The following is a 24,035-nucleotide window of genomic DNA, read 5'->3' on the forward strand; positions in this document are numbered from 1 at the left end:
TGGATATAATGAAAACATCTACACACTGCTGTTCAAAAGTCAGGTTTTGGTGATACTGAAAAAATGAGACAAAGATAAATCATTTCAAAAGTTTTACAATCAATAATGTGATCAATAACATGCACAATTCGATTGATTTTTGTTTTCATCTTTTCAAGAGGGCAAGCCCAAATAAGCAAGTTTTAACGGCAATGTGGCTGAACATTCAAATTCTTGAAAAACAGCGCCATGTTAAGTGTGTCTGATTAACCCCAATTACATTTCAGATGTTCTAGTAGGCTTTTACTGACATTTCGTCAAATTTATCTGGGGTAATTATATCAGAGGGGCATATTTAAAAGGTGGCAGGTGTGTGCTGGCTTTTATTTAACATAAATTTGAATGTGGTTGGATAATGCTAAACACAGCTATGTCAAAAATGTAAAATGTTCACACTGGCGCAACCAAATTCATTTGCACAGGTTTTAGTTCAGAGTTTTAGAGTTTTGAAATGGTATATCTTGATGTCAGGTTGTTTTTTTTTATATTGCGAAAACATTTGAACAGGGGTGTATTGTCTTTTGATATATATAATCTCCTGAACAGCATCCCACAGCTAAAGAAGTTAGCACTTATTACGTGAGATGATGTAAAAAGACACAAAAAATGAATTTGCCTTTTCTGTTTGAAGTTATTTTTAGATTTAATTCATTTTCTGCAGTCATGTGGTTACTTTAGACATGCATTAAAAAAAACATTAGAAAAGCCATGTTTGTTGTTATTGCATTTGTTGTACTTTAAAAGGACTTTCAGTGATCCCTAGCGCCATCTAGTGGTCAACGGATAACATTAGAAGCACGCAGGAGCGCACACACTATGGCGGCTCAGAGAGACCCATTCTTATTTTGTGTGAGCAAACGAGCATCTCGGCGAGCGATGGCGACTTGGCAGCCGTTTTGAAAGACCGAGTGATCCGGAATTAGCCGGAGCAGCTAACAAGAGCGGCTAGCGGGAGTTAGTCGGAGCCATAGGCTGAAGTGGCTAACGAGCGGCTAGCGGGAGGAGGTAGTAAAAAAAATATATATATATTTTTAAAAACCTAGTAAAAGCAAGCGAGGGAATAGCAGAAAGTGACAAGTGACGGGCCCGAATCACAGGAGTTAGTGTCGACCACCTGCAGGCCCTAGCCGAGGAAGGTAAGCTGCGGTCGACCCATTGGCTCCGACACTCGATGAAAGCACCACCCGGGCTAACCACATTTGCGAAGTTGTCCGTAGCAGGAAGATGGCGGCGAAACATGGCCGCTCTAGTAAAGTAAGACTACAGCCATGTAATATAACTAGTGATTACCAGACCTAAGATTATAAAAATAAACATTTATGCGATACAACATATTTTTTTGCATATTTTTGACATATACAGTCAGTTTTTAAAATAAATGAATTATTAGTTCACCACTAGATGGCGCTAGGGATCATTGAATGTACCTTTAACATGAGCAACACACATGTTGAGACATCATAATAAGGCGTTGTGGGCACTTGATGGCAAAAGTGACCTATTAGAAGGTGGTATGTTGATTGGAGATCATATAGTACGTGTTGTCCAGTCTGATATGTTTCTAGGAAGGTTGTGGCTGAACAGCGTGCCAGCGCGACTGCTCCCCTTGCAGGCTGCATGTGTCCCTCCAATGATCACGTCCCGCATCCGCAGCCTCAGCACCGATGAGGATTCGACCGAGGACTTTACATTGTGACCGCGCGTGACTCTGTCATGTGGGAGAGGAGGAAATCCCTTCAGCGGCCAGTTCAAATACAAAAGACCGATAAAAGATCATCGTGTCAGAAAGGAATGGTACCTGCATGATTATAAACTCCAACATGAGGGGTAATTGACTGATGTCTCCTGGAGGGAGATCAAACAGGAAGTAGGAGTTCCACACAGCAAACGAGGCCCCTTTTGTTTCTCTGCTGCTGATCGAGAGCCCCTCGTGATGTAACTTGATCACCACCTGGTAATCTGTACAAAAACGCAGATTGTCAACGATTTGGGAAGAATAAAGATACCAGACTTTCTCACTTTTGGTGGTTGTATCGACAGACTTCAATAAATTTGCTTGCATTTGTTTCGTAAATCCCCACAAATAAAATATTGACTTTTTTTTATATTATAAATTTATTCAAGCATTACAGTTTTAATTAGGTGTGTTTGATACCACTTTTTTTTCCAGACTGATACCGATACCAATTACTGATACCACTAGTACTTCCAAAAAATAAAATTGCCCCTATAAAAACAATGACAGATCATTTTAAACAAAGCTCTATATAACCAAATAAAGCATTTTCCCTAGAAATTGCATGAAATTAATGATATCATAATTTTCCATTCTTCTAATTTCTATGTCCTGATTATAAAACAGCCACAAGAGGGCAGCCGATACTGGTGTCAGCCACTGTCGTGAGTACTCATACCTTGAAATAAGGCCTGGTATCAGCCCGATACTTGGAGACTTAAAACTTAATAATAATAACTTCATATTTTGATGTTAATTTGTTGCACGCATTTCTATGACAAGATGATTGAGTTGATCCAACTTAAGCTTATTACTTAGCTATGAAGTCATAGATAGCTGCTCACTCATGGATTTTGCATGCGACATGATAAGCTTCCATATCGCTGTGGAGGATCAAGAACACTCTCCTCATGCTTATCTCGCTAGTTAAAATGGTATACAAACTACAGTTGTACACAGCATTCTGTTTTGTTGTGTAAATATATCCATGAGATATTTGACCTCCATCTAATCAGAATTACGTGGCGTCCTGCACATGAAATTGAGATGATAATGGCTGCCCACTGCCGTGAACATAATGCCCAGACGTGCTAATGCAAATAAAGATTAGAGGTACGCTGGAGACTGGAACACTTTGGTATGAGGATTGTGATTACTAACAGATTAAACCACAATGTCATTTAAAAAGGGGATGATCTCCCATTTCATTCAGATCCCGTATAAAACATCGCCTAATCCCCTTATCATTAAAAGCAAAAGGGAAATATTTTACCTCTCCCCACTGCAAGGCGATCCCCGTCCCTGCAGCTTACATAACATCCCAATGCATGATGTCAGGAGGACACGGGGTGACAAGTTCAAGCGGCCAGACAGATTCTACCTGGTGCAGTGGATGTGTGAGCGAGGTTCTCGAGGTTGTCGGCCCTCAGCACGGCCACCTTGATCCGATGCGTGTGAGGGTTATAGTGCAGCAGAATGAAGATCTGTGGAGGACAGCTAAGCTCCTTGCGCATCTGTACATCCGGGCACATCTGCAGTAAGGGCACAAGTTCAGAGAGAGGAGAAGGAAATGTTTAATGAGTTTTACTGGTTATTGACAATTCCGAGCTTACGTCATAAATCAAAATGGCGCTCAACTCGGGTGAAAGGAAGCTCTCCGCTCATTGAAAAGCATTGTAATTTGATTTGTGTGGATGATGGGCTACATGTCACGCACTTCCGGTGAAAGTGACGTGTGAACCTATGTAACTTCCATTAAAATTGCTGTGTTTTCCACTTGATCCCTGCGCAATTTACCTCCCTTTTCTTTGAAGTACTTAAGTCGTATCATTCTATTACAACAGGAGGGGGGTAAATGTAACGTAATATGCTGTTTGTTTTTACCTTGTATATAGGAAGCATTTTCATTGCGTTCTGCGGAAATATCAGAAATGCCCGGATGTTCGGAATTGAATTTGTTTATTTGATATCCAACTAGGGCGCTGAATTGTTCATTCATTGCCCATTGCTCAGTGTGTGAATGTCGCGTGACCAAACTCAGACGATAGGTGAGCTATGATTGGCCATTATAGTTACCTGAGCAACTGTGATGTCATTTTTAGTCGACAGCAAGTGGCAAAATGGCCGCCCCCTCGGAGAAATAAAAACAGGTGCATTTTATTGCTTCATTCATATTTCTCAAATGCAATATTAATCAGACTATTGTGTTTAGACTATTGGGGCTGCATAGAACATATTTTAGATCATTTTTTCTTGCATTCTAAAAATAAATTATTGAACCAATTTAATATGACCAATATATTCATTTTTGGATTAACTTAATTCAATTGTGTGTTATCAATTGAAGCTATTTTGTTAAGTTAGTTAAAAATTCAATTTGTAAACAATCCAATTTTTAGAGTGTGACTTAACTGTTAACCAAGAAGGAGTCTGTTACCAAACAAAAATTAATAGGCTACTTGACAAATGCCAAACCAACACACATAAAATGGGGATATAAGACTTGCACTATAGGGTTTTTACCCAATAAGAACCAACATCATTCATATGTTGAACACAACCTTTTTGGACGTCCATTTGTTTGAATGGAGTTCTCTGGTGATGTGAACCTCATGACTTGTATTCCAGTCTCTTCCTCCACATTTAACCTGCAGCTCACCCAACGCGGCGCCTGTCGGTCTGTGTGCATCCTGCGTGTGCACAGCGATTCTCAGGGTGCACCTTTGGAGCTCCTCCGCAGAGTTGACGTTTAAAACCAGGACTCGGCTGGGGTTGCTCTGGATTGGCGCGTGTACGAAACGGGGGTGGAGAGGCGGAAGGCAGGCCTGAACCGACACATCATGCAACCTGTGAGATGACCCTGTGAGGCCGAGGACTGTGATTGTGAGGGTTCGTCTATCTGGGGAGAAGAGGATTGTGAAATTGAGGTGGGGCGTCGTCGGTATCGACGGTTTGCAGCTGGCGCTGGAGCCGTAATCCAATGAAACCAATGGGATTGGTTCCTCGGGTGTTCTCGGCGAGCGTCTGCTGAGGCTGCTGCGCTCCTGGTATGATATGCAATCGCCGGTCACAGTGCAGCGCCTCTGCAGAGCCTTGGAGAGCAGTTTGGGGAAAGAAGGCAGGGAAGTATGGCTGCTGTCTATGGGTTTATAAAGGGCTGGATTGCTGAAGCGGCGCAGTGAGAAAAAAGTCTTGGAGCGCTCCTTCCGCTCAGATGCGGAACTCTCAAAAGGGGCGGGGCTGTTGAACGTGGACGGGTAGTCCATCGTATCTCCGTCCAGCTCGTCGTAGTGAAGCCCGGATGACGGCGTAGGCGGCGCGGAGTGCTCTAAGGCTACGGGCTCAGCCGACATCCCTCTGTCTTTGTCCTCATCACAACAAATGTGACTCCGCCAGCAGCACAGAATACATCCCAGCAGCAAGCACAGACAAAACGTGATCAGCCCAACCAGAAGCAGAACTTGAAGGTGAACTGTAGACGGAAAGCACAAAAGATTTTAGGAATTGTTAGATATTATTAACATTTTTAATACTTCATTTCATATATTAACCATTGTTATACATTGTTAACATTTTAATTCTTTGTATTAACCACGTTGAAAGGTTTTATAGACGTGTAAAGCAAGTAGTGTTGAACTCAGTATAATTTGACTTTAAGATGGGACATATTATTTGGTCTAGAAGTTCCTTCTCTGTGGGAAAACACATTTGGTCCTTGAGAACAGAATCTGTTTCGAACACGCACCCCTGACTCTGTTTTCGCCATCGCTCATGGAAAAGTACCCAGAGAGTATGTTTTGTCTACAAATGAAAGAGAGGCGGTCGGTTTTAACTATAAGAAGCCATTTTACACGCGGAAGAGGCACATTCGGCGCTCTGAATTCCACCTGTTAAGTGATGAATTGGAGACTGTCACGATGTCCAGAGATCTCTGTTAGATTAAAATCATTTTTGCAAAGGTGTTTTTTCTTACATTAAATCTGTCTTCAAGTTTTGGAACACGCAAAGAGGACAAATACTTTTTATTCCTCTTCAGAATAAATGCCTGCAGAATGAGTTAAAAACGTGCTGGCTTTACCTTCAAGTTGTTTGGTGAAGAGCACCTGCACAAGAAGCCAGAAGAAGAGAACCACCATGATGACCTCGATCATCCCCTTGCAGCAAAACAGCATCACAGACTGCCACAGAGGCTGGCCCGGATACTCGTCGTCGTGATAAGGCATGGCGGCCACCGTCAAACCAACAGCCAAGCAACAGCTTCAAATTCCAACAACTGTCAAAGCATCTTGACACAAAAGTAGGATAGCCCAATACTTTGCAGTACAAGGCTAGAGGTTCTTCCATGGAAGTAAAAGCACACAAAAACAAGATTATGGTAGTTGCTCCCGATAAAAGTAGGACAGTGAGTTCTTGGTCTGGAGTGGGCATGTCAGTATTATTGTGATCCGGAGGGTGGGGTCTATGGGCGCTGATCTCCATCTCTTAATGCCTCCCATGGTCTCTGTATGCTTCTTTCCTAGCCGACACCATACCAGCTGTCGATCCAGCAGCATAATAGCCTATCCCGACAATAAATCCCACAATCTGTCCCCGCGACCTCATCCCCGCCGCCCATGAAATCTTTGCTGCGGAGATGCAAGTTTGATTCATTCCATGTCATTACATAATTAACCCTCCTATTTGGTCGGTTTTCTCAGGAACATCAATAATGTTCCCGGGTCAATTTGACCCATGGATTTAATGATGAAAACGTATCACAATAAACATAATCACTTTCATTGCAAATATTTTAAATAACCGTTTTTTTTAAACAAGTTTCATTATGAAATGCTATTTGTAGTCTTTGAACTTTAAAATGGGTCAATTTGACCCAGGCTACGTTTAATATTCCAAAGGCATTCCAATAAACATTCGTAACCATTTTAATTGAATATACTGTATGTCAAAGTGAACCATTTTAATTGATGAATTTCATAGCAAAAAAAATGGGCTACTCATTTGTATCTTCAACTTTAAAATGGGTCCATTTGTCCTGAGCTCTGTTTAACATTCCAAAAGCATTCCAATAAACATTCAATTGAAAATAGGCTGTAGTCTGTCAATGAGACATTTCTTTCTAATATTTATACTTTGTAGTTTTGCACTCTTAAAATGGGTCAATTTGACCCAGAATGTTTAACATAACAAAACCAAGCCAACAAACATTTTTATATCTTATTATTGACCATTTTCACTGCTCATAAAGTGCATCAAACATAACAATTTCTTAGTCTGTTGACATGAAGTTTTATAGCAACAAAACCTTTTGGGGTCACTTATCACTATCTTTTTTTAAATTTAATTATTGTCAGTTGGTGCTAAGTTTGATAGCGAAAAGCTAACATTTGTTCTTTAACTTGTGGCTCATATTTTGAAAACCTTTAAAGTTGGGTCACTCCTATTTTAAAACATAACCGGATGAAATTTTCTTGAATAGGATTACACAACAGGTCACCTCACTAGTAAAGCAAATAAAGCAACAGTTTGAAATTCTTGGAGTGTAAACAAAGAAATGACACACAAAAAAAACCCACCCATGAATCATTAATCCCATCAATAATATAATACGATATTTGCAAGTTAAGGAACAAATAGTGTACTTCAAATTTACTGTTATTCTATGCACAATAAGTAACCATTTATTTTATTAACTGTTGGAGGCATGCACCAGTTTAATCTTTGAACGTAACTTCCGGCAGCACCTTGTTGCATTGATTATCATGAGGATGGATCTTGCTTTGGAAAGCAGAAAATATAACATGTCGTGTACTGATTAAATAATCTGAACTCTTTTACCTTGACCCGGTTACCCTTTAAAATGCATCCAGTTTGTGTTAAGTCTGTTATTGCGACACGGATTTGCGAGTGATTTGTTAAAAATTGTCTGGGCGCTGAAAAGGTTTAATTTGTACTTTGACCTCAGTGAACTTCTCTTTGCTACATCAGACAGTGGCTAATGTGTTATCCGTTTTGTAAATATAAATGTAAAAAAAAAAAAAAAAAAAGCTCAGTGTCACCGGCGTCATTTATTTAGTTACGTTGGAGTGAAGAAGAAAAAACAAACAAACCACTGAACAGCACAAATGATTATTTTATTCCACATGACCGTACATCCAACAAATATCTTGTCAAAGACCAAAACAGGGCCTTGGTGTTTACACGTGTCAAGTTCTCAGTAACATTTTGTTTGCAATTTTTACTTGATTGTCCACTTACAGTACATGTCAGCAGATGGCTACATCAGCTCCCGCTGCTTTAACAATTGCATATTTCTCTCGAGGATTGAGGTAGCTCTGGTTCAGTCCAACGTGAGGTTATGAATGATACATTCGTCGCCTATACAAAAATACATCAAAGCACAGTAATGGGTCCATTGGACATTCCTGAGTTCAGAAATTCCCCAAAAAAACAATTTATCAAATGAGGTAAGTACGGCGTCTCCTCTACACAAAACCACTCGCAGCAGATATGATCAAGGCAGAACTACAATAATTAAATAAAGAAAATAAAATACAAATAAAAAGTCCAACAAGCAAATGTTTCTAAAATAGCTTCTAAATACAAATGTGGTACCTGAAAGTGTATAAATTTCCCTGAAGGTTGCCGTGAAAACTCTAGACAGAACTATGACAACTGAGCTAAGGCTTTTTTTGGTCTTTATTCACTTTGGCAACACCGCTGTTCTAAAGGCAACAGAACAGGATGATAACGATGTCGCAAAAACAGCATTGATTCTCTCTTAGCACTAAAGACACGAACGTGAACATTACTACGATTAAAAAAAAAAAAGAAGCTTACATCAGGAACTAAGATTAACAAGTTACGTTTAGAAGCTTTCCGAGGCAATATTAACGCAAACTAACAGCAAACGTGAACATCCAAGTGTGTCAAGGCTGAAACAAGACATTAGACCTGGCCTGGCAGCAGACATATTTCAAACTGTTCCTGCCTGACTAGCGAGCTCCCATAATTCATACCGCTCAATGACATTGCTAAGAACGGAGTAAGGAAAAAAAACTGATCTTTAATTGGGTCCTTTGGAGGAGGTGGAGGATGACGAGGAGGGGCTGTGTGAGGAGGAGAAGGCACTGAAACCGCTCGTCCCTGCGGGAGTTACAGCCTGCGAAACCACTGGAGCGACGGATTTCTGAGCAAACAGTGTTCCTGTTGACAAAGACGAGCGCAAGTGAATTCGGGTTAGGAGAGTCCAGTGTATTACCACAACCCTTGGATGTCATGCCGATACTCATCCTTGTGGCTATGCGAGCAGCACGACATGCTTTTTTTTTTTTTTTTTTTTACGGTTATTGAACATAGATGAGTCCATCTAATTTACATGTATCAAAAAAAAAAAGATACACCAGGAAGATCAATATAAATCCCATAAGAAAAAGCGGAATAAAAAAACAAACAAACATTTAATTAGCTCTGTGAGTTTATATATATATATATATATATAAATATATATTTGATATAAATATATTTGAATAAAGCACTTGTTTAGAAATTTATATTTAGGAATTTAAAAAAAATCCCACCAAAGTACACAAATTAACCAAAGTTAAGTTTAAAAAAAGGGTAATAATATTTTTACCATCCAATACAATCTTGTGTTTTGATTCACACATAAAATAATTTTCAATATCCTTCCAAAATGCAGCACTGAAGGGACAATCAAAACATGAATGTGTCACTCGAGCAGCACAATATGCTAAGACCTGAAAGTGAAAGCGATGATATCATGGCTACGTCATTGTTTTTGTGTCCATGAAGTCCAAAGAGTTTGAAAGAAATCCCAGTATAAACAAATTTTGAAAATTTTATAAGTCAAACCCTCCAATTTTTGGGGGACAATAATATGTTCTACGCAGCCCCACTAGTTAAAATATGGTTTTCTGGTTAATAATGCATAATCCTGTTTTTTAATCTATTTTAGTGGGCGGCCATTTTGCCACTTGCTGTCGACTGAAGACGACAACAGTGTAACAGCCAATCACGGCGCAGCTTCAAAAAACAGGTGAGCAGTGATTGGTCGTTGCCTGAGACCTGAGCAACTGCAACTCATCTTCAGTCAACAGCAAGTGGCAAAATGGCCGCCCCCTGAGATGGATAAAAACGGCTGGATTTTGCTTCATAACTCATATTCCAAAAATGTAATATTAATCAGAATGTCATGTTGAGACTAGTGAGGTCACATATAACATATTATTGTCAAGAAATGACTTCCACTTTAAGCCCTATTCAACCCAACGGCAGTGATAGATTCTTTATCATCTTCTAAAAACAACTCATGTTACAAGTCAGTTATGAAACTCCTCTGGCAGGAACGGATTAATGGCTTGCCCATTCAATTTGAAAAGGTCAAAGGTGATTTTCAACGTCTTTCAAGTGTTCGCGGAACAAACACGGATTGAGCAACTGGAACAACTTACCCGAGTACACGGTGCCATTGACTTCCACGGACACACCAATACTGGCCGCTCCATTAGTGGAGATATTCAGGGACAAATCTTGTTTGCTCTCTGCAGGGAAACCAAGGCAAACATTCCGGATAAACGGCCGCCTCACATGAGGTCCATGAATGCTAACGGCGAGGACCACTCACCGTGACCATTGTTGACTTTGAAGTTGAGGGGATTGAAGTGGGAAGCCATCGCCAGGAGGTTTTGCTGGAGCGCCTGCTGCATGAGACGCTGCTGCTCCTCTGCCAGACGCATCATCTTCTTCTCTGGGCCGTCGGCCACAGCGCCCCCTACGCCTCGCTCCAGCCTCTCTCGGAGATGCTCCAGAGTGGCGGCTTGGGCCAACTGCTGCTGATGATGATGATGTTGATGGTGATGATGAGGTTGCTGCTGCTGTCCCAGTGCCAATGCCATGGGCAGCCGGCTGGGAATTACTGGAGTTGAAACCTCCTCTGTAGCATTGTGCCGAAAGTCCATTTAAATCAATTGAACGAAAAGGGGAAAAAAAAAATGTGCTTCTCATACCTGGATTTTTTTTCACATTGGGGCTGATTGACTGACTGGAAGTGTTGAGTCCAGAGGTGGGGGTCTGCATCGTGGGCGATGAGAGGAGATTGTGTGCAGCCGAGTTTGGCGAGGGCGAGTAGCGGTACAGGCTGCTGGTGTAGCTGGGACGCCGACCTTCTCTGCGGTTGCTGTCGATTGCCGCCTGCAGCTCCCCTGGAGAACTCAGACCCTTCTTTTCGCACTCAAAAGGGTACAGGTACTTCATATACCTAAAGAGTCCACATTAAACTCAGCAGGTTTTTGTTTTTTTACACAAAAGTCATAAGGTACGACGGCGTATTAGGGCGGGGGGGCAAATTTGCCAGAAAAAAACTCTGAAACTTACGAGAAATACACGTAGTAACTACTCGGATGTTTGTGCCAATACTTTTCGGTCGGGTTTCCAAATAAGGAGATAGTAATTGCTTTAGCAGAGATGAACCATATGATGTTTAAAGCGTTGGGTACTGCTTTGTGAAGGTCCACACCCTGAGGATCAAGCACTTAAATTAATTTGTTAAAATAAATATTTACTTGTACATTTTTGTTTCCAGAATTATTATTTACACATTCATACATTTTGGTATTTTTTTTGTACAAGTATCTAAGTTAATGTGTCGAATTTGCTACTCTCTGTGATTCACTTGCATTTACCTAAAGTATGCTAGCTTCTGATTGGTTAGTGTTAGTCAGCTGATAGTGGATCAGGAAGTGTTGTCGCTCTGGCTGCCGTGTATGACGAGTAAAGTTTAAAATAACAATGTCTCCATCTTGTCATTCATTTTATAAACAGTGTCGCATTAACCACCAACGAATGCTCAAATTAGTGTATTTCGCCTAAGTTTCTGAGTTTTTTTTTCTCATAAATCTGCCACTTTATAAAGTCGCAAATTTATGAGGTTTTTTTTCTCTGAATATTGCCCCCGCCTTCTAAGAAAAATATATATTTATAAGTGGCCCTAATACGCATTCATAATAAGGAGTCTTTCTGGTTTGTAATATTACATTTGTGGAATAAGAGTTATGAAGCAAAATCCAGTCGTTTTAATCCATCTCAGGGGGCGGCCATTTTGCCACTTGCTTTCGACTGAAGATGATATCAGTGGCTCAGGGCTCAGGAAACGACCAATCACAGCTCACCTGTTTTCTGAAGCTGAGCTGTGATTTGTTGTTACCTGAGACCTGAGCAACATTGATGTCATCTTCAATCGACAGCAAGTCGCAAAATGGCCGCCCCCTGAGATAGATAAAAACGGCTGGATTTTGCTGCTTAACTCATATTCCACTAATGCAATATTAACCAGTGGGGCTGCATACAACATATTGTCCAAAAAATATTTCGGGGTTGACTTCTGAATTCTGACTTTATTAGCAGAATTCTGACTTTATTAGCAGAATTCTGACATCAAAGTGAGAGTTCTGACTTTTTCCTGAGATTTCAACTTTAATCTCAGAATTTTGCTTTTGAGAATAATGTCAGAATTCTTTGAATAATAAGTCATACTAATAAAGTCAGACTCAGAGAATAAAATTGTAATAAGTAAAGTTGCTGGACGCAGTCAATGAACCACAAGAATTATATTCTCCCCTTCATAATTTTTGGATTATTAGTGTAAAATAAAACACACTATTTATTTTAAACAGACCTGAGTTTACAGTGCATTTGTTTTGCGCTGACAGTGTTCTGACTTTGCTGTTGTGAGGAGGAAGGAGGAATAAATGATTTGCATTATCATGAGATAAACTGGGGCTGCCAAGGCATGGAAGGGACACGGTGTGCCTTATCACGGGCAAGTGTACCATCCGGATGTTTTTGCCACGGTTCGGGTAATAATACATCATACATCAGACACGTACTGCGTGCGGAGAGTGAAAGCTGCGCTGGTAATGGACGTGGGCAGGTTGAGACCTCTGGTGATCTCCCTCCAAATCTTCTTGTTGATGACCTCCACCAGGCCTCCCTTCTCTGTCACCAGCTTATAAAGTTTGTACAGGTCCAGCACCTGTTTGGCCATTATGGGGATACGGTTCACAGGCGTGCCTGAAGGAAGCAAAATTATATTATAATAATATAATGATGTCAATTTCTTCCATTTGCAGCCATGAGTGACCAACATCTGCTTTGCTCACCTCAAGGTCAGATATTAATAACAGGTTAAAAACAAACACACACAAAAAAAGGCTCATCATGTGTATCTGCGAAGACACATTTTTTTTTCAGATGGAGGGGGGGGAGGGGTTGTAATTCCACAGTAAATGCTTTGTTTGAGAATTGATTTGAGCACAGTGTGGGGGTGGGTTTCAGTTGCTGCCAATCACAAGATTGACAGCAGAGCCGCTCTGAGCCTTTGTAGTAAAGCCATTTAATGAAGAAGGCTAAATACAAGTTGTAGAAATAAAGATTAGTCTGGGCTAAGGGATGAACACATGCACGGCGGGCCTGTGCGCGACCTCTTCAGTGGGCCGACTATTTGTTCGGAAAGGTTAAATGAAATCAGTGAAACATGATCATCTTGAACTTGCTCATGAAATAAATTGTAGATCCAAGCATTTAATGCTTTTAATTTTATTTTATACAACATTTACATAAAATCAGCTTGACTGGATGTTGACATTTTAGTTAGCATTTGACATCTCTTACCACTTAATATTAAACGGCACCTTCTTGCCCTATATTTGTTCTATTTTCACTGTCAAGTGTAGTTCAGAATTTAGTCGCACAGAGTTGCCAACTACTAAATCATGAGTTAAAGTTGAAGCTTAATTTCTATCAGAATTTGCAGTAGTTTAAAGTCACCGGGGCATCAAACACAAAGACCAACACTTTTAGTTTAGTTAAAAAACAAAATTTTAACTCATTAAATCGCAGCCATTTTCACTGAAGGAACCCCCTTCGCTCCCGGCTGTTTTACTGGATTCTGACAGAATATTCTGTTCTATTGCTATAAAAACATGGAACCTACCAAAAGAAAGATTAGAGTCTCTTTTTTTTTTTTTATCAGGAAAAAAAGTATACTTGTATCGGTTTCCGTTTTGCAGCAATTAGCATTAGAATATAGCTAAGTTTCATCATTATTCACAAACCTGTTGAAAACACTGTCAAAAAGAGCTTGTTGCAACATGGCCCTGGCTGATCTCTAATACTCTGCTGCCACCTGCAGGTCGTTTTTTGTACTACCTCTTCATGTCAGAAGTCAAAACTTAAAAAAACATATAAATACGTTTTTGGAGTGCAGGACAAAGTATTAGAAACCATATTTATACTGTTTTTTTGTTTGAATGAGTTGTATTAAAAAATGTATTAAAAAGATCAAGAAATGAAAATCAGACCTCGTTTTTGCATGAAGACAAACAGATCATCGAGAAATTCCTTGCGCTGAGGGTCGCTGTCCAGTTCGTAAAGCTACGACGCAAACAAAAAGCTCATTAGTGTAATTTCTTGTCGAAACGAGACAGATGGCCTCCGCTGAATCGACTGACCTTTGCAAAGTCCCTGGATGGTTCTGCTCGTCCTCTCCCGCCTTCATTCTCCTCAGGCCAGATGGGAGCTCGCTATAGGAAGAGCAAAGGAAGTAGGTTGGACTAGAGCCTGACTGATGAATCTGCCGGCCCATACTTGGCTTTTTCAAAATAATAATAATCGGCTGGATTTTTGCTAATTAAACGCCAATATCATGTTGTACAAAAGGTATTGGCATAAAGTAAAGGAGATGTATGGCTAAGTGAACGTTGCTCTGTGAATTACTTCCTTCTTCAGCCTCCCATATGGCCATCAAGACACAATATCTTATGTAAATAACATGCTGATATGGTTTATATTCATACTTGTTAGAATTTGCTTCTGTCTCGGTTGGACGCCCTCGTTCAAATGTAACTGTGTCAAAGAGGACATGTTTTGACATGTGAGAAAGGTGCCTCTGGTTTTTTATTTTGAAAAATTACTTTTTATATTTTTGCTCACCCCTCACCACCACACCACTTCATGGCAAAGAAAATAACCGAGTAGAAGAAACGGCATATAAAGTTAAAGGGTATCAAGCATAAGTTTTGCAAGTAACTTGGATTATTATGTTCTGCATACTTTTATGTCCGAAATCAAGTGTGTCCAAAACCCTAAGTTTAGATGTTTCCCTCCCCCAACACACCAAATTCAAATGTTCAGGATTGCGCAATAAAGCATGAACTGATTAATTTAGTTTTAGATTTAGGCCAGGGGTGTCTAAATCCGGTCCTTAAGGGCCACTATCCTGCGTGGGCAGATGTTTCCCTCCTCCAACACACCCGATTCAAAGGATCAGGATTGTTATCAAGCTCTGAAGAAGCTTGATGTGCAAAAAAGCATGCACTGATGAATTTAGTTTTAGATTTAGGCCGGGGGGGGGCTTCAAATCCGGTCCCTGAGGGCCACTATCCTGCATGGTTTAGATGTTTCACTCCTACAACACACCTGATCGTGATAACATTTTCTAGATGTTTCCCTCCTCCAACACACCTGATTGAAATGATCAGGATCGCTTGAATCAGGTGTGTTGGAGGAGGGAAACATCTACATTTGAATCAGGTGTGTTGGAGGAAGGAAACTTCAATTGATCAGCTCATCATCAAGCTCTGAAGTAGCTTGATAACGATCCTGATCATTTCAATCAGGTGTGTTGGAGGAGGGAAACATTTATTCCAAACCATGCAGGATAGTGGCATTCAAGAATCAGATTTGAACACCCCTGGCCTAAATCTGAAACTAAATTAATCAGTTCATGCTTTTTTGCACATTTTGTACTTGGAAAATTCTCTCTGTTGTAAAGTAAAATAAATGAATCAATGAATCAATCAATAAATAAATCAGAATTGTTGTTTGTCAAATATTTGAACTGGACCGGCCTCAAAAAATACATATCAGTTTGGCTCTAGTTTATTTTGGACCATGTCTATTAAAATACCAGAATTTGGTATACACACTAATGTGAGATCTCAAATCTCTTTATACTTGCTGTCCGGTCAATTTGGCAAAGCAGCGCGATTCCTCTCAAAAATATTCCACCTGTTATCACCCAGGACAGTGGACTTTACTCCCCCTGATTTACCCCTTTAGCCCCCCCCACAGAAAGGGTGCCTGTATTGCTCTACTTTGTATACATAATAGATGATTTTAAGGGGGAGAGTTTTCTCAAAGCTGCGGCCGCTGAGCGGGAGATGAGGGAGGAGGCTCCATTGTCATCAGCTAGTTTCATGTGACATGTTATTGCTCCATGAACTCCTACTTAATGTGACAGTTAAAGGTTAAAATGTGAGCGGGTGTGCAACCGTGCGGAAAAGCCTGCTGAGATATTATTGTCCCGCAGACATGCATGCACGGCAGCGAGATGATTGCAATATGAACATGTTTCAGCAAAGTGAATTTGTGCCGTGTGTATAATACATCCAAAAGTCAGCGTTTGACGTCAGTGTTGTCACCACAACTGTTACCGGTCGGCTTGTCGGCATACGCGGCTCACGATTCATTTCAATTTGGTGTTTTGTACTAAAACAAGGGCGTGTTTTAGACAACACAACATGTGCTTGTACCCGGCAGGATGGTCTTGTCCATTTATCACACATGCGCTTCATCAAAATAATGGAATGTTTTGGTTATTGCTCTGATTGTGATTGTAACATCTCCGTTGTTTTTACTTGACAACCAAAACCACGGTTCAAGGCACGGTCCCATAACAACATTTCACACTCTCAGCTATAAAACACATGGGAACCAAAACAACAAAAAAATATCAACTACAACGTCCCGTGTGTTTGCAGTACAAACACCGACTCACATTAGCCTTTTTAGACTCTACCGAGAATTATTTAGTAGATTTTTCCACGCTTGCTTCAAAAAAGGCGGCGTTTACACCGCAACAGCCTCGGAAAAAAAATTGTGACGTCTTAGGAAAAGCAGTTGTTCAAACAATTCTTGTTCACATGGACCCATGAGGCCTAGTTTCCGACAAATGCTTGTCCCCTGAATGTAGTATTCTTTTGAAAAGACTTGTAATTTGTTAGGTTTGAACAATTCTGAAAAATAAGCCAATTGGGATTCTCATGCGATTTTTTTCCCCAGGTCCTTTTTCCACAATCCGCTTGTTTTTTTTCTCCAAACACAAGCAACGTTTTGAGTTATTAAACAAATTATATTTAAAAAATCCACAAAGCAACCTAATTGTTTGGGTTGTTTTGTGGTTTATTCGTTTGACCCAACTTTCTGGGTTACCGTAATTGATAACCCCATTGAATTTGGTCAAAAATTGGTCAACTTTTTGAGTTATTTAATCCAATACGTTGGGTCGAAAAAAAAAAGAAACACACACAAAGCAACCCTGTTGGGTTGTTTTGTGGGTTATTCATTTGACCCAACTTTTGGGGTAAATTGAATAACACGATTTAAATGGGTCAAAAATAAACCGATCCAACTTTTTGGGTTAAATAACTCTAAATAATGGGAAATATTCAATTCTAATCCCACAAAGCAACCCGATTTTTGGGTTATTCCTTTGACCCAACTTTTTGGTTTAATTGAATAACCTCAAAAGTTGAATTGGTCCAATTTTTTTTTTTTTACTTAAATAGGGCTATTTTTCACCAAACTGTTTTTAGAGTGTAGGATTATGCTAAAATGAAGGCAAATGAACTATTAATTATTAAGAAAGAGTTTATTCACCCTCTTCAATTTGTTAACTTTGACTTGCAGAATTTTAGATGTTAGACAAAATTCTACCAAACAGGAGAGTGTGCATGTGTCTTGTGCGGCTTTATCAAGCGGTTAACACGGAAGTGGGTTCCTTCAGAATACGCGTGTATGTGAATAGTTAGCTAGCTAGCCAGTTAGCTTTAGGATGCCGCTCAGGCGCAATAACTGACTTGGATTCTACCCTTGGCCACAATGTGGAGCGGATCCTGGTTAAAGTACCGGTAAGCAATTCTAAACTAAAAAGTAAAACTTTTGGAATTTTTAAAACGAGCATTTTTTTTCCAAAATTGCTGCATTTGGGGTTTGAAAATTGAATTTCTATGTTGAATTGAATTGTACTGAATTACTGTATGAGAACGTGCACAGTGCCAATCATTTATTAAAAAGATTTTTCTCAAAAGATTTAGTCTTGAAAAGACGACAAGAACACAGTTTCATCTGGTTTGACTTCAAAGCGGCCGTGTAAACAACTCCCTCCCCCACCTCCAATTCTACGAGGTATTATATATGAAATGTCTTCTTCCTATTTAGCCTTCACTAAATGATTGTCTGCAGCCCACTCTCACACAAACCGCACCCTGGGGTAGCTTTTGACATATGTAATAGCCTAGCTTAGAATTTCTAATAAAGGGCTTTCTACTCCCCCGCGTAGAAACTCTATTGACGCGAAGGTAGATAAACATCCCAGTCCTTTCACCATCAAATGGAAATAAAACCCTTCCCCCCTTATTGATGAGCAAGTGAGACCTACTGTGGCTCTATTAACAAAAGAGCTGGCAGTTAATTGCTCACAGAGCTTTCACACAACCAACCCTGGGAATGCTGAACGTATTCAGTATGTAGGTCAGCAAAAGGTTTCTTTTGTTTCACAAAAAAAAATAAAAAATCTAATTTTTACTTCTTGTAAATGTATCACTTTTGCCAAACTTAATTTGTTCTTTAATACGAATTTTAATATTGTAGTATTTGAGGATTCATTTTCCACACCCACCTTTGTTTTTATAATTGACTCTTAAAGGCCTCATTATAAAATCATTCAACTGAGCAAAAGTGAAAATATGGAGCTTCAATAGAACAGCAGGGGGGGGACTACAATTTTAATCCAAATCAAATTATTCGGCCTTTAATCCCCCATACACGTCAAGATCATTTAAACCGACCCCTTGTTGAGCAAATGGGGGCTCTTTACACACTCGGAAAATGCCACCAAGGCTTTTTACAGTGAGATCGCACACACAGGATGAACAATGGGCGTCCAGTGTAGCGAAATTATTGCCAAAGATGCTTCTTTAACAACGACCGAAAGAGCTAAGAAGACAAAAATGAAGGGAAACTGTGCAGCTGTTATGATGTAATGTTTGTTTCCAGAGCCCCCCCCCCCCCCCCCTCTAAAATCAATGGCCACAGCATTTCCAGCAACAATCAGAGCTGCATTTAAATCCAGTTAAACAGGCTGCGACGAGATCCAAAAGTGAATCTACATCTGAGGATTTTCACTTGCAGGTGACAGCCCACACCTCACATATAAAGAGCCTGTGAAAAATCACAGTTTGGCACGACTGCGAACGGCGCTTCGAGCAAAGGGGAGAATTAAACTGGCCAAAAAAACAAAACATATATATTAGCAATCCCTATATGCGTTTTTAACAGCACAGAATTTTACGTGCTAGGGCGTGATGTTTTCAACACAGCCCGAGTGCCGTGCCGAAGAAAGGACTTGCGTTCTCATTGCCATTATGTATTGATTACTTGAATGTGAATTACAGTGCCATTTAGTGTTGCTAGGAGACAACTAAATTATGCAGGGCTGAAGCTATCTTAGCAACGACTTGTTTACGGGTGTAGCCAGTCCTGTATAAAGATTTTTTTTTTTCAAACAAGACAGGGGATGGTGAACTGAATCTCATTCACTGCCATTGACGCCTATAGACGTCAAAAAATAATTTGAACTATTTCTATTAGTTTTTTCCACTTTTGTTAACAAGAGTATGAAAACCTAGAAACAAATTTATTATACGTTTAGAACAGATATAAAATGTGTGATTAATCGTGAGTTAACTATTGAAGTTATGCGATTAATTACAATAAAAAAATGTAACCGTCTGACGCCCCAAATTTTTAAATAATATTTTCTTTTTTGTTTGATTACTTCATTATTTAAACTCAAGATTAATCACAAATTGTATATATGTTCTATATGTACAATACATTTTTTTCTAGGTTTTCATACTCTTGTTAACAAAAGTGGAAAAAACTAATAGAAATAGTTCAAATGAATTTTTGACGTCTATAGCCGTCATTGGCAGTGAATGAGTTAAACAGAAATATACTTTAGAGGAGCGTGCCCAAGCACCTCCTCACCACTTCTGCTTCACTGAAAATGTACTGTGAGGTAACTTTACAGTTACATGCTGTGAGACATCAGCCCGGCGGCCCCTCGGGTTACTGGCTTCATTAATCAGAATAAATTGTACTGGCATGGGGGGGGGCTGCGCAAGGGAGAGGGGGGCTTGTTAGATTGGCTTCTGTTAACCCAAAAACAACACACATCAGAAGACATTCAGAACAGTTATCTATGACAGTAATTGACCACCAACGATGACACATTAGTGGTTGTTGATTTTATTGAGTCAGAAATAAAATGTATATATTTAGTTTATTTATCCATGTGAGGGGTGTATAGTGGCAGGCTGAACAATTAAATGTTCTTACACTCGAGTAAAATGACCATAAATACACATTGCCATTCATACAACAAAATAATAGCTTTGTGTCTAACTAGTGTTGTTCCGATACCGTTTTTTGGCCCCCAATACCGATTCCGATCGATCCCAGTTTTGCAGTATTGGCCGATGCCGATACCGTTTCGATACCTGAGTTGTTGTTTTTTGCAACATGAAAAAGCTGCTCTGCCATTGGTTCAGAGCATTCAAGGTCCAATAGGATATCAAACACAAGATGCTGCATCCAAAGTCCTATATTAGCGTCGGAAATAATAGTATCGGCATGTTACTTGTTAGTACTTGCTGATACTACTGTTTTTATGCAGTATCGGGGCCTCTGCTGATACCGGTATCGGTATCAGAACAACACTAATGTCTAACTAAATAGGATTTCAGACAGAGTTAAGTACATTGAGTAACTTGAGACGAAATTATCATAATTTCAGAATACATCGGTGCCTTAAAGAGGCTGCTCATCAGCACGACAATGATATTAGTTGTTCTGCGCAGAGGATAAAGAACATGTTACTGTGCGTAGCGCTGAATAATTGACCAAATTCAAATCGCAATGTAGAAGAATGTAGTTTTCAACTGGCAAAGGCTACAATTTTTGGATGCTTCATTTCAGTTGGTCGTAGGCTTTATATAATAAATAAATAAACAAACGTATAAATATGACGCTGGAAGGACTAAGGTGTAAGGGTAAGGTCTTCATGAAACATGTTTGCATCGTTGTAGTAATTCGATTTGGGATTTACTGATTTAAGTTTATGCCACACTTATTGTTTAGTAAGATAACCAATTTAAGTAGATACATTGTCTTTATTTTATCATAAGCCTAACCTATAAGACGAAAACATTTATGTATAATAAATCTGACATTGTTTATTGTAATTGCGGATTTAGATTTTTTTTTTTTGCTTGTGTTTGTTTTAAATCGTCAAAGTGTCCTTTTCTGTATGTTTACAAAAAAAAATCAACTATGAGTGCCATTAAATAGCTTAAAGTCTGTTTTTAAAATAACTGTTTGATTTTAAAAAATAAAAATAAAAAAAGAGGGGGGAAAAAAAAAGGGTACAGCTCTTTCTGTGCCATTTTTATTTGGTGGGGTGACGTGATATTCTTCTTAAGAAAAATATGTGCTTTGGCTGAAGAAAGTTTGGGAAACACTGATCTACATTTGATATTGTTGGACCACATGCTTACCAAACCAGCGTTGAGCAGTTATCAGTGAACACACACATTGCTCCGGAGTTACAGTACTGCGGCTTGGACCGCTGCCAAGAGGAATTAGCCAGGTTGGTGGCATTTTATCAAGCGTGCATGATATAAGTGAAGCAGACGCTCTCCGCTGTGAAGGGTAATTGAGAACGATTACACTTTGGGCATTTTGCCAAAGGAGCCCCGTTCCTTCTTTCGGCAACAAAAAGGCTGACGGCGAGGGGGCTACAGATGTTGAACTTATAAGAGGGATGCTTACTTGTTTGAGAGGCTCGTCGTAGGCCCAGTCGGTGAAGCCGTTGGCAGACGTGAAGGCAGGTGGGCCCACGGGAGACCGCACCTCCTCCTTCTCTTCCTGCTCCTGTTTTATGGCTACTTGCGGAGGAGAAGGAGACGACTTTCCTGCTGCCGGTTGAGGCCCGGGGTAAGGGTTGAAAGGGAGGCCCGGAACCTGCTGCAGTCGGGGCTTTTTGGCCTCCTGATGGGACCCGCTCTCCCCCGCGTCTGCCCCCATGTCCTCCTCATCAGAGTCACCATCATCATCATCATCATCATCCTCAATATCCTCCTCCTCCTCCTCCTCCTCCTCCTCCCCAGCATCAACTCTGCTTAGATGGTTGCTCAAAGCTTGCTGAGTGAAACCATCCGCTTTTCTGAATAGGTCCGGCCTGGGTCCCGGCTGGGCCCTCGCAGCCGCAGCAGAAGCGTGCTGGGCGAAGAGGAGCTGAGCTTGAAGCAGGTGTTTCTCCTGGAGGCTCATGTCCTGTTTGGCTTCTTGCTGTCTCTGGAGGTGCTCCATCAACGCCTCCAGCTTCAGGCCGGGAGGACTGGACGCGGGGCACCTTGTGGAGCTGCCCTCCTCAGAAAAGCTGGACTGAGACACACAATGCTATGGCTTCAATTTGTTTCGATTGTAATTAAAAAAAAAAAAATCCTATTGAAGGTCAAATAACAAAATAGCTTGTCTATGAGAAAGATAAATAGATGACAGCTATCCAAATATTAGCATATCAGCTGGGCTGTAAGCCTGATTTCCATTATTATTTTTTCATTTATTTTTTTATCTTCTCCTTGCAACAAATTAAATAATGATTTATGTACTATTTTTTATTGTAACTAAGAACAAATGTTTAAAAAAAATGGGAAAGAAATAACACATTAGAAACTGAGGAGTATTGCTAGCTTTGTACCTTTCTCTGAAATTAGCTAACCAATAACCATTTCTGGCTATCAAATGGAATATTTTGTTTGTTTGTTTGTTTTTAAGTGCAAACGATGTAGGGTTCTCTAAAACAAGCTATTGTGGCACATTTTCGTGTTCATTCATCTAAAATGATCCCATTCGTTTTATGGGGAAACTTTCACATGAAATTGTGGGATAGCAAACGTTTGTGCTGTGTGGTTTGAATAAAGATCAAACGTATACACAAACACCGGATTTAGACGTGTTTTTTGTTTTGTTTTTTGTTAATACGAGCACGATCTTAAATTTTGGATAACCGTCACGTTTTGTGTTAAGGGAATAATAGAATTCAGACAAACTGATTTTCATTCATTTTAAAGTGAACCTTGTGCAATACTATTTAGGTGCTGTATAACAACCAAGCGGTCTACAACAACAAAATAAAACTAACACATATACACTTAAGACAGGAAACTTTCTAAGCGACATTTTATGTGTCCTGCGTTAATATGGGAGGAAACCACTTGGCCGATGTTCGGTTTAATAAAACCAGCTTTAAAAAAAAAAAAGTGGGGCAAATAAAAAAATATCATTAAGCCAAATGTGCCGTTGTGGGTTACATGGTTAAAAGCAACTAAGTGTGAGCTAAGCGAGCAGATATGTGGCCTTCAGCGCTTTGTCGGGGTAAGCAAACACGAGTGGGGAGCTTCGAACCGAGCGGTCGTCGACACTCACCATTTGCCCCTTGGAGTAATCCATCATCTCCGATCGACTTGTTCCTTCTTCTTGGGCCCCACGCGAACGAATCGCATCGCACGAGCCTTCCGGACGGGAAAGGTGGCTCGGAACCAAAGTGATTTGGTTTGCTTGGGTTCTTCTTGTTTTAGAAGAACAAACCGTGTGGAGCAGAGGAGGAGGAGGGTAGGAGGATGAAGAGTGGGAGGTGGGGTCATGAACAAGCTGCCTGGTCACAGCGCTTGGTAACTACAAACATCTTGGATTCTCCTTTTTTTTTTTACACCCCCCCAACTTGCGCAAATGAATGAATGAGGCCCGCCCACTGCTCGTAAAAGTGGATTTCCTTGCAGACACCAACAACACGAACCTAAAAGTGTTGTAAGAACAGCTGCCATTTCTGACAATGAGGTATTTTGTACTTTTACAGCAATATTGTATGACTATGGAGCGTCATTGCCAGCACTGCACAGACCAACATTATTCAATGGCTGCGAGTGTTACTTTTTTGTTTTGCCATGTCAATCATTCTAATCTAGCCAGGGCGTTGCGAAGTGCTGGCCTTCAATTGAGCTTACTTTAACCAATCAGATTTCGCATTCGTCGTTATAGGACGATGTCAGCATTTTCCCGT

At 40.2% G+C, this 24,035-nt stretch overlaps 2 protein-coding genes across 3 annotated transcripts; both read right to left on the reverse strand.

Moving 5' to 3' along the window:
- Positions 1 to 139: 139 nt before the first annotated feature.
- On the reverse strand, positions 140 to 6,207 carry LOC144053979 (uncharacterized). Its single transcript, XM_077568954.1, has 5 exons — positions 5,853 to 6,207; positions 4,336 to 5,246; positions 3,156 to 3,306; positions 1,838 to 1,998; positions 140 to 1,747 (listed from the first exon to the last, which is right to left on the reverse strand). Exons 1-5 carry the CDS (start codon positions 5,995 to 5,997, stop codon positions 1,601 to 1,603), a joined length of 1,515 nt encoding a protein of 504 aa, XP_077425080.1. The 5' UTR covers positions 5,998 to 6,207; the 3' UTR covers positions 140 to 1,600.
- A 1,677-nt stretch (positions 6,208 to 7,884) lies between these two features.
- On the reverse strand, positions 7,885 to 23,913 carry LOC144053486 (AT-rich interactive domain-containing protein 3B-like). Of its 2 annotated transcripts, none has more exons than XM_077567983.1 (9): positions 23,402 to 23,913; positions 21,743 to 22,352; positions 14,302 to 14,373; positions 14,152 to 14,224; positions 12,679 to 12,862; positions 10,801 to 11,051; positions 10,419 to 10,727; positions 10,246 to 10,335; positions 7,885 to 8,977 (listed from the first exon to the last, which is right to left on the reverse strand). In XM_077567983.1, the coding sequence occupies exons 2-9, from the start codon at positions 22,280 to 22,282 to the stop codon at positions 8,838 to 8,840; spliced, it is 1,659 nt and encodes a 552-aa protein (XP_077424109.1). In that variant the 5' UTR covers positions 22,283 to 22,352; positions 23,402 to 23,913; the 3' UTR covers positions 7,885 to 8,837. The 2 variants fall into 2 exon arrangements, with proteins under 2 accessions (XP_077424109.1, XP_077424108.1); XM_077567982.1 differs by having other exon boundaries at positions 21,743 to 22,357; positions 23,402 to 23,912.
- Between the last annotated feature and the right edge of the window lie 122 nt (positions 23,914 to 24,035).

This window comes from Vanacampus margaritifer, chromosome 6 (genome assembly GCF_051991255.1).
Source record: "Vanacampus margaritifer isolate UIUO_Vmar chromosome 6, RoL_Vmar_1.0, whole genome shotgun sequence".
NCBI classification, from domain to species: Eukaryota; Metazoa; Chordata; class Actinopteri; order Syngnathiformes; family Syngnathidae; genus Vanacampus; species Vanacampus margaritifer.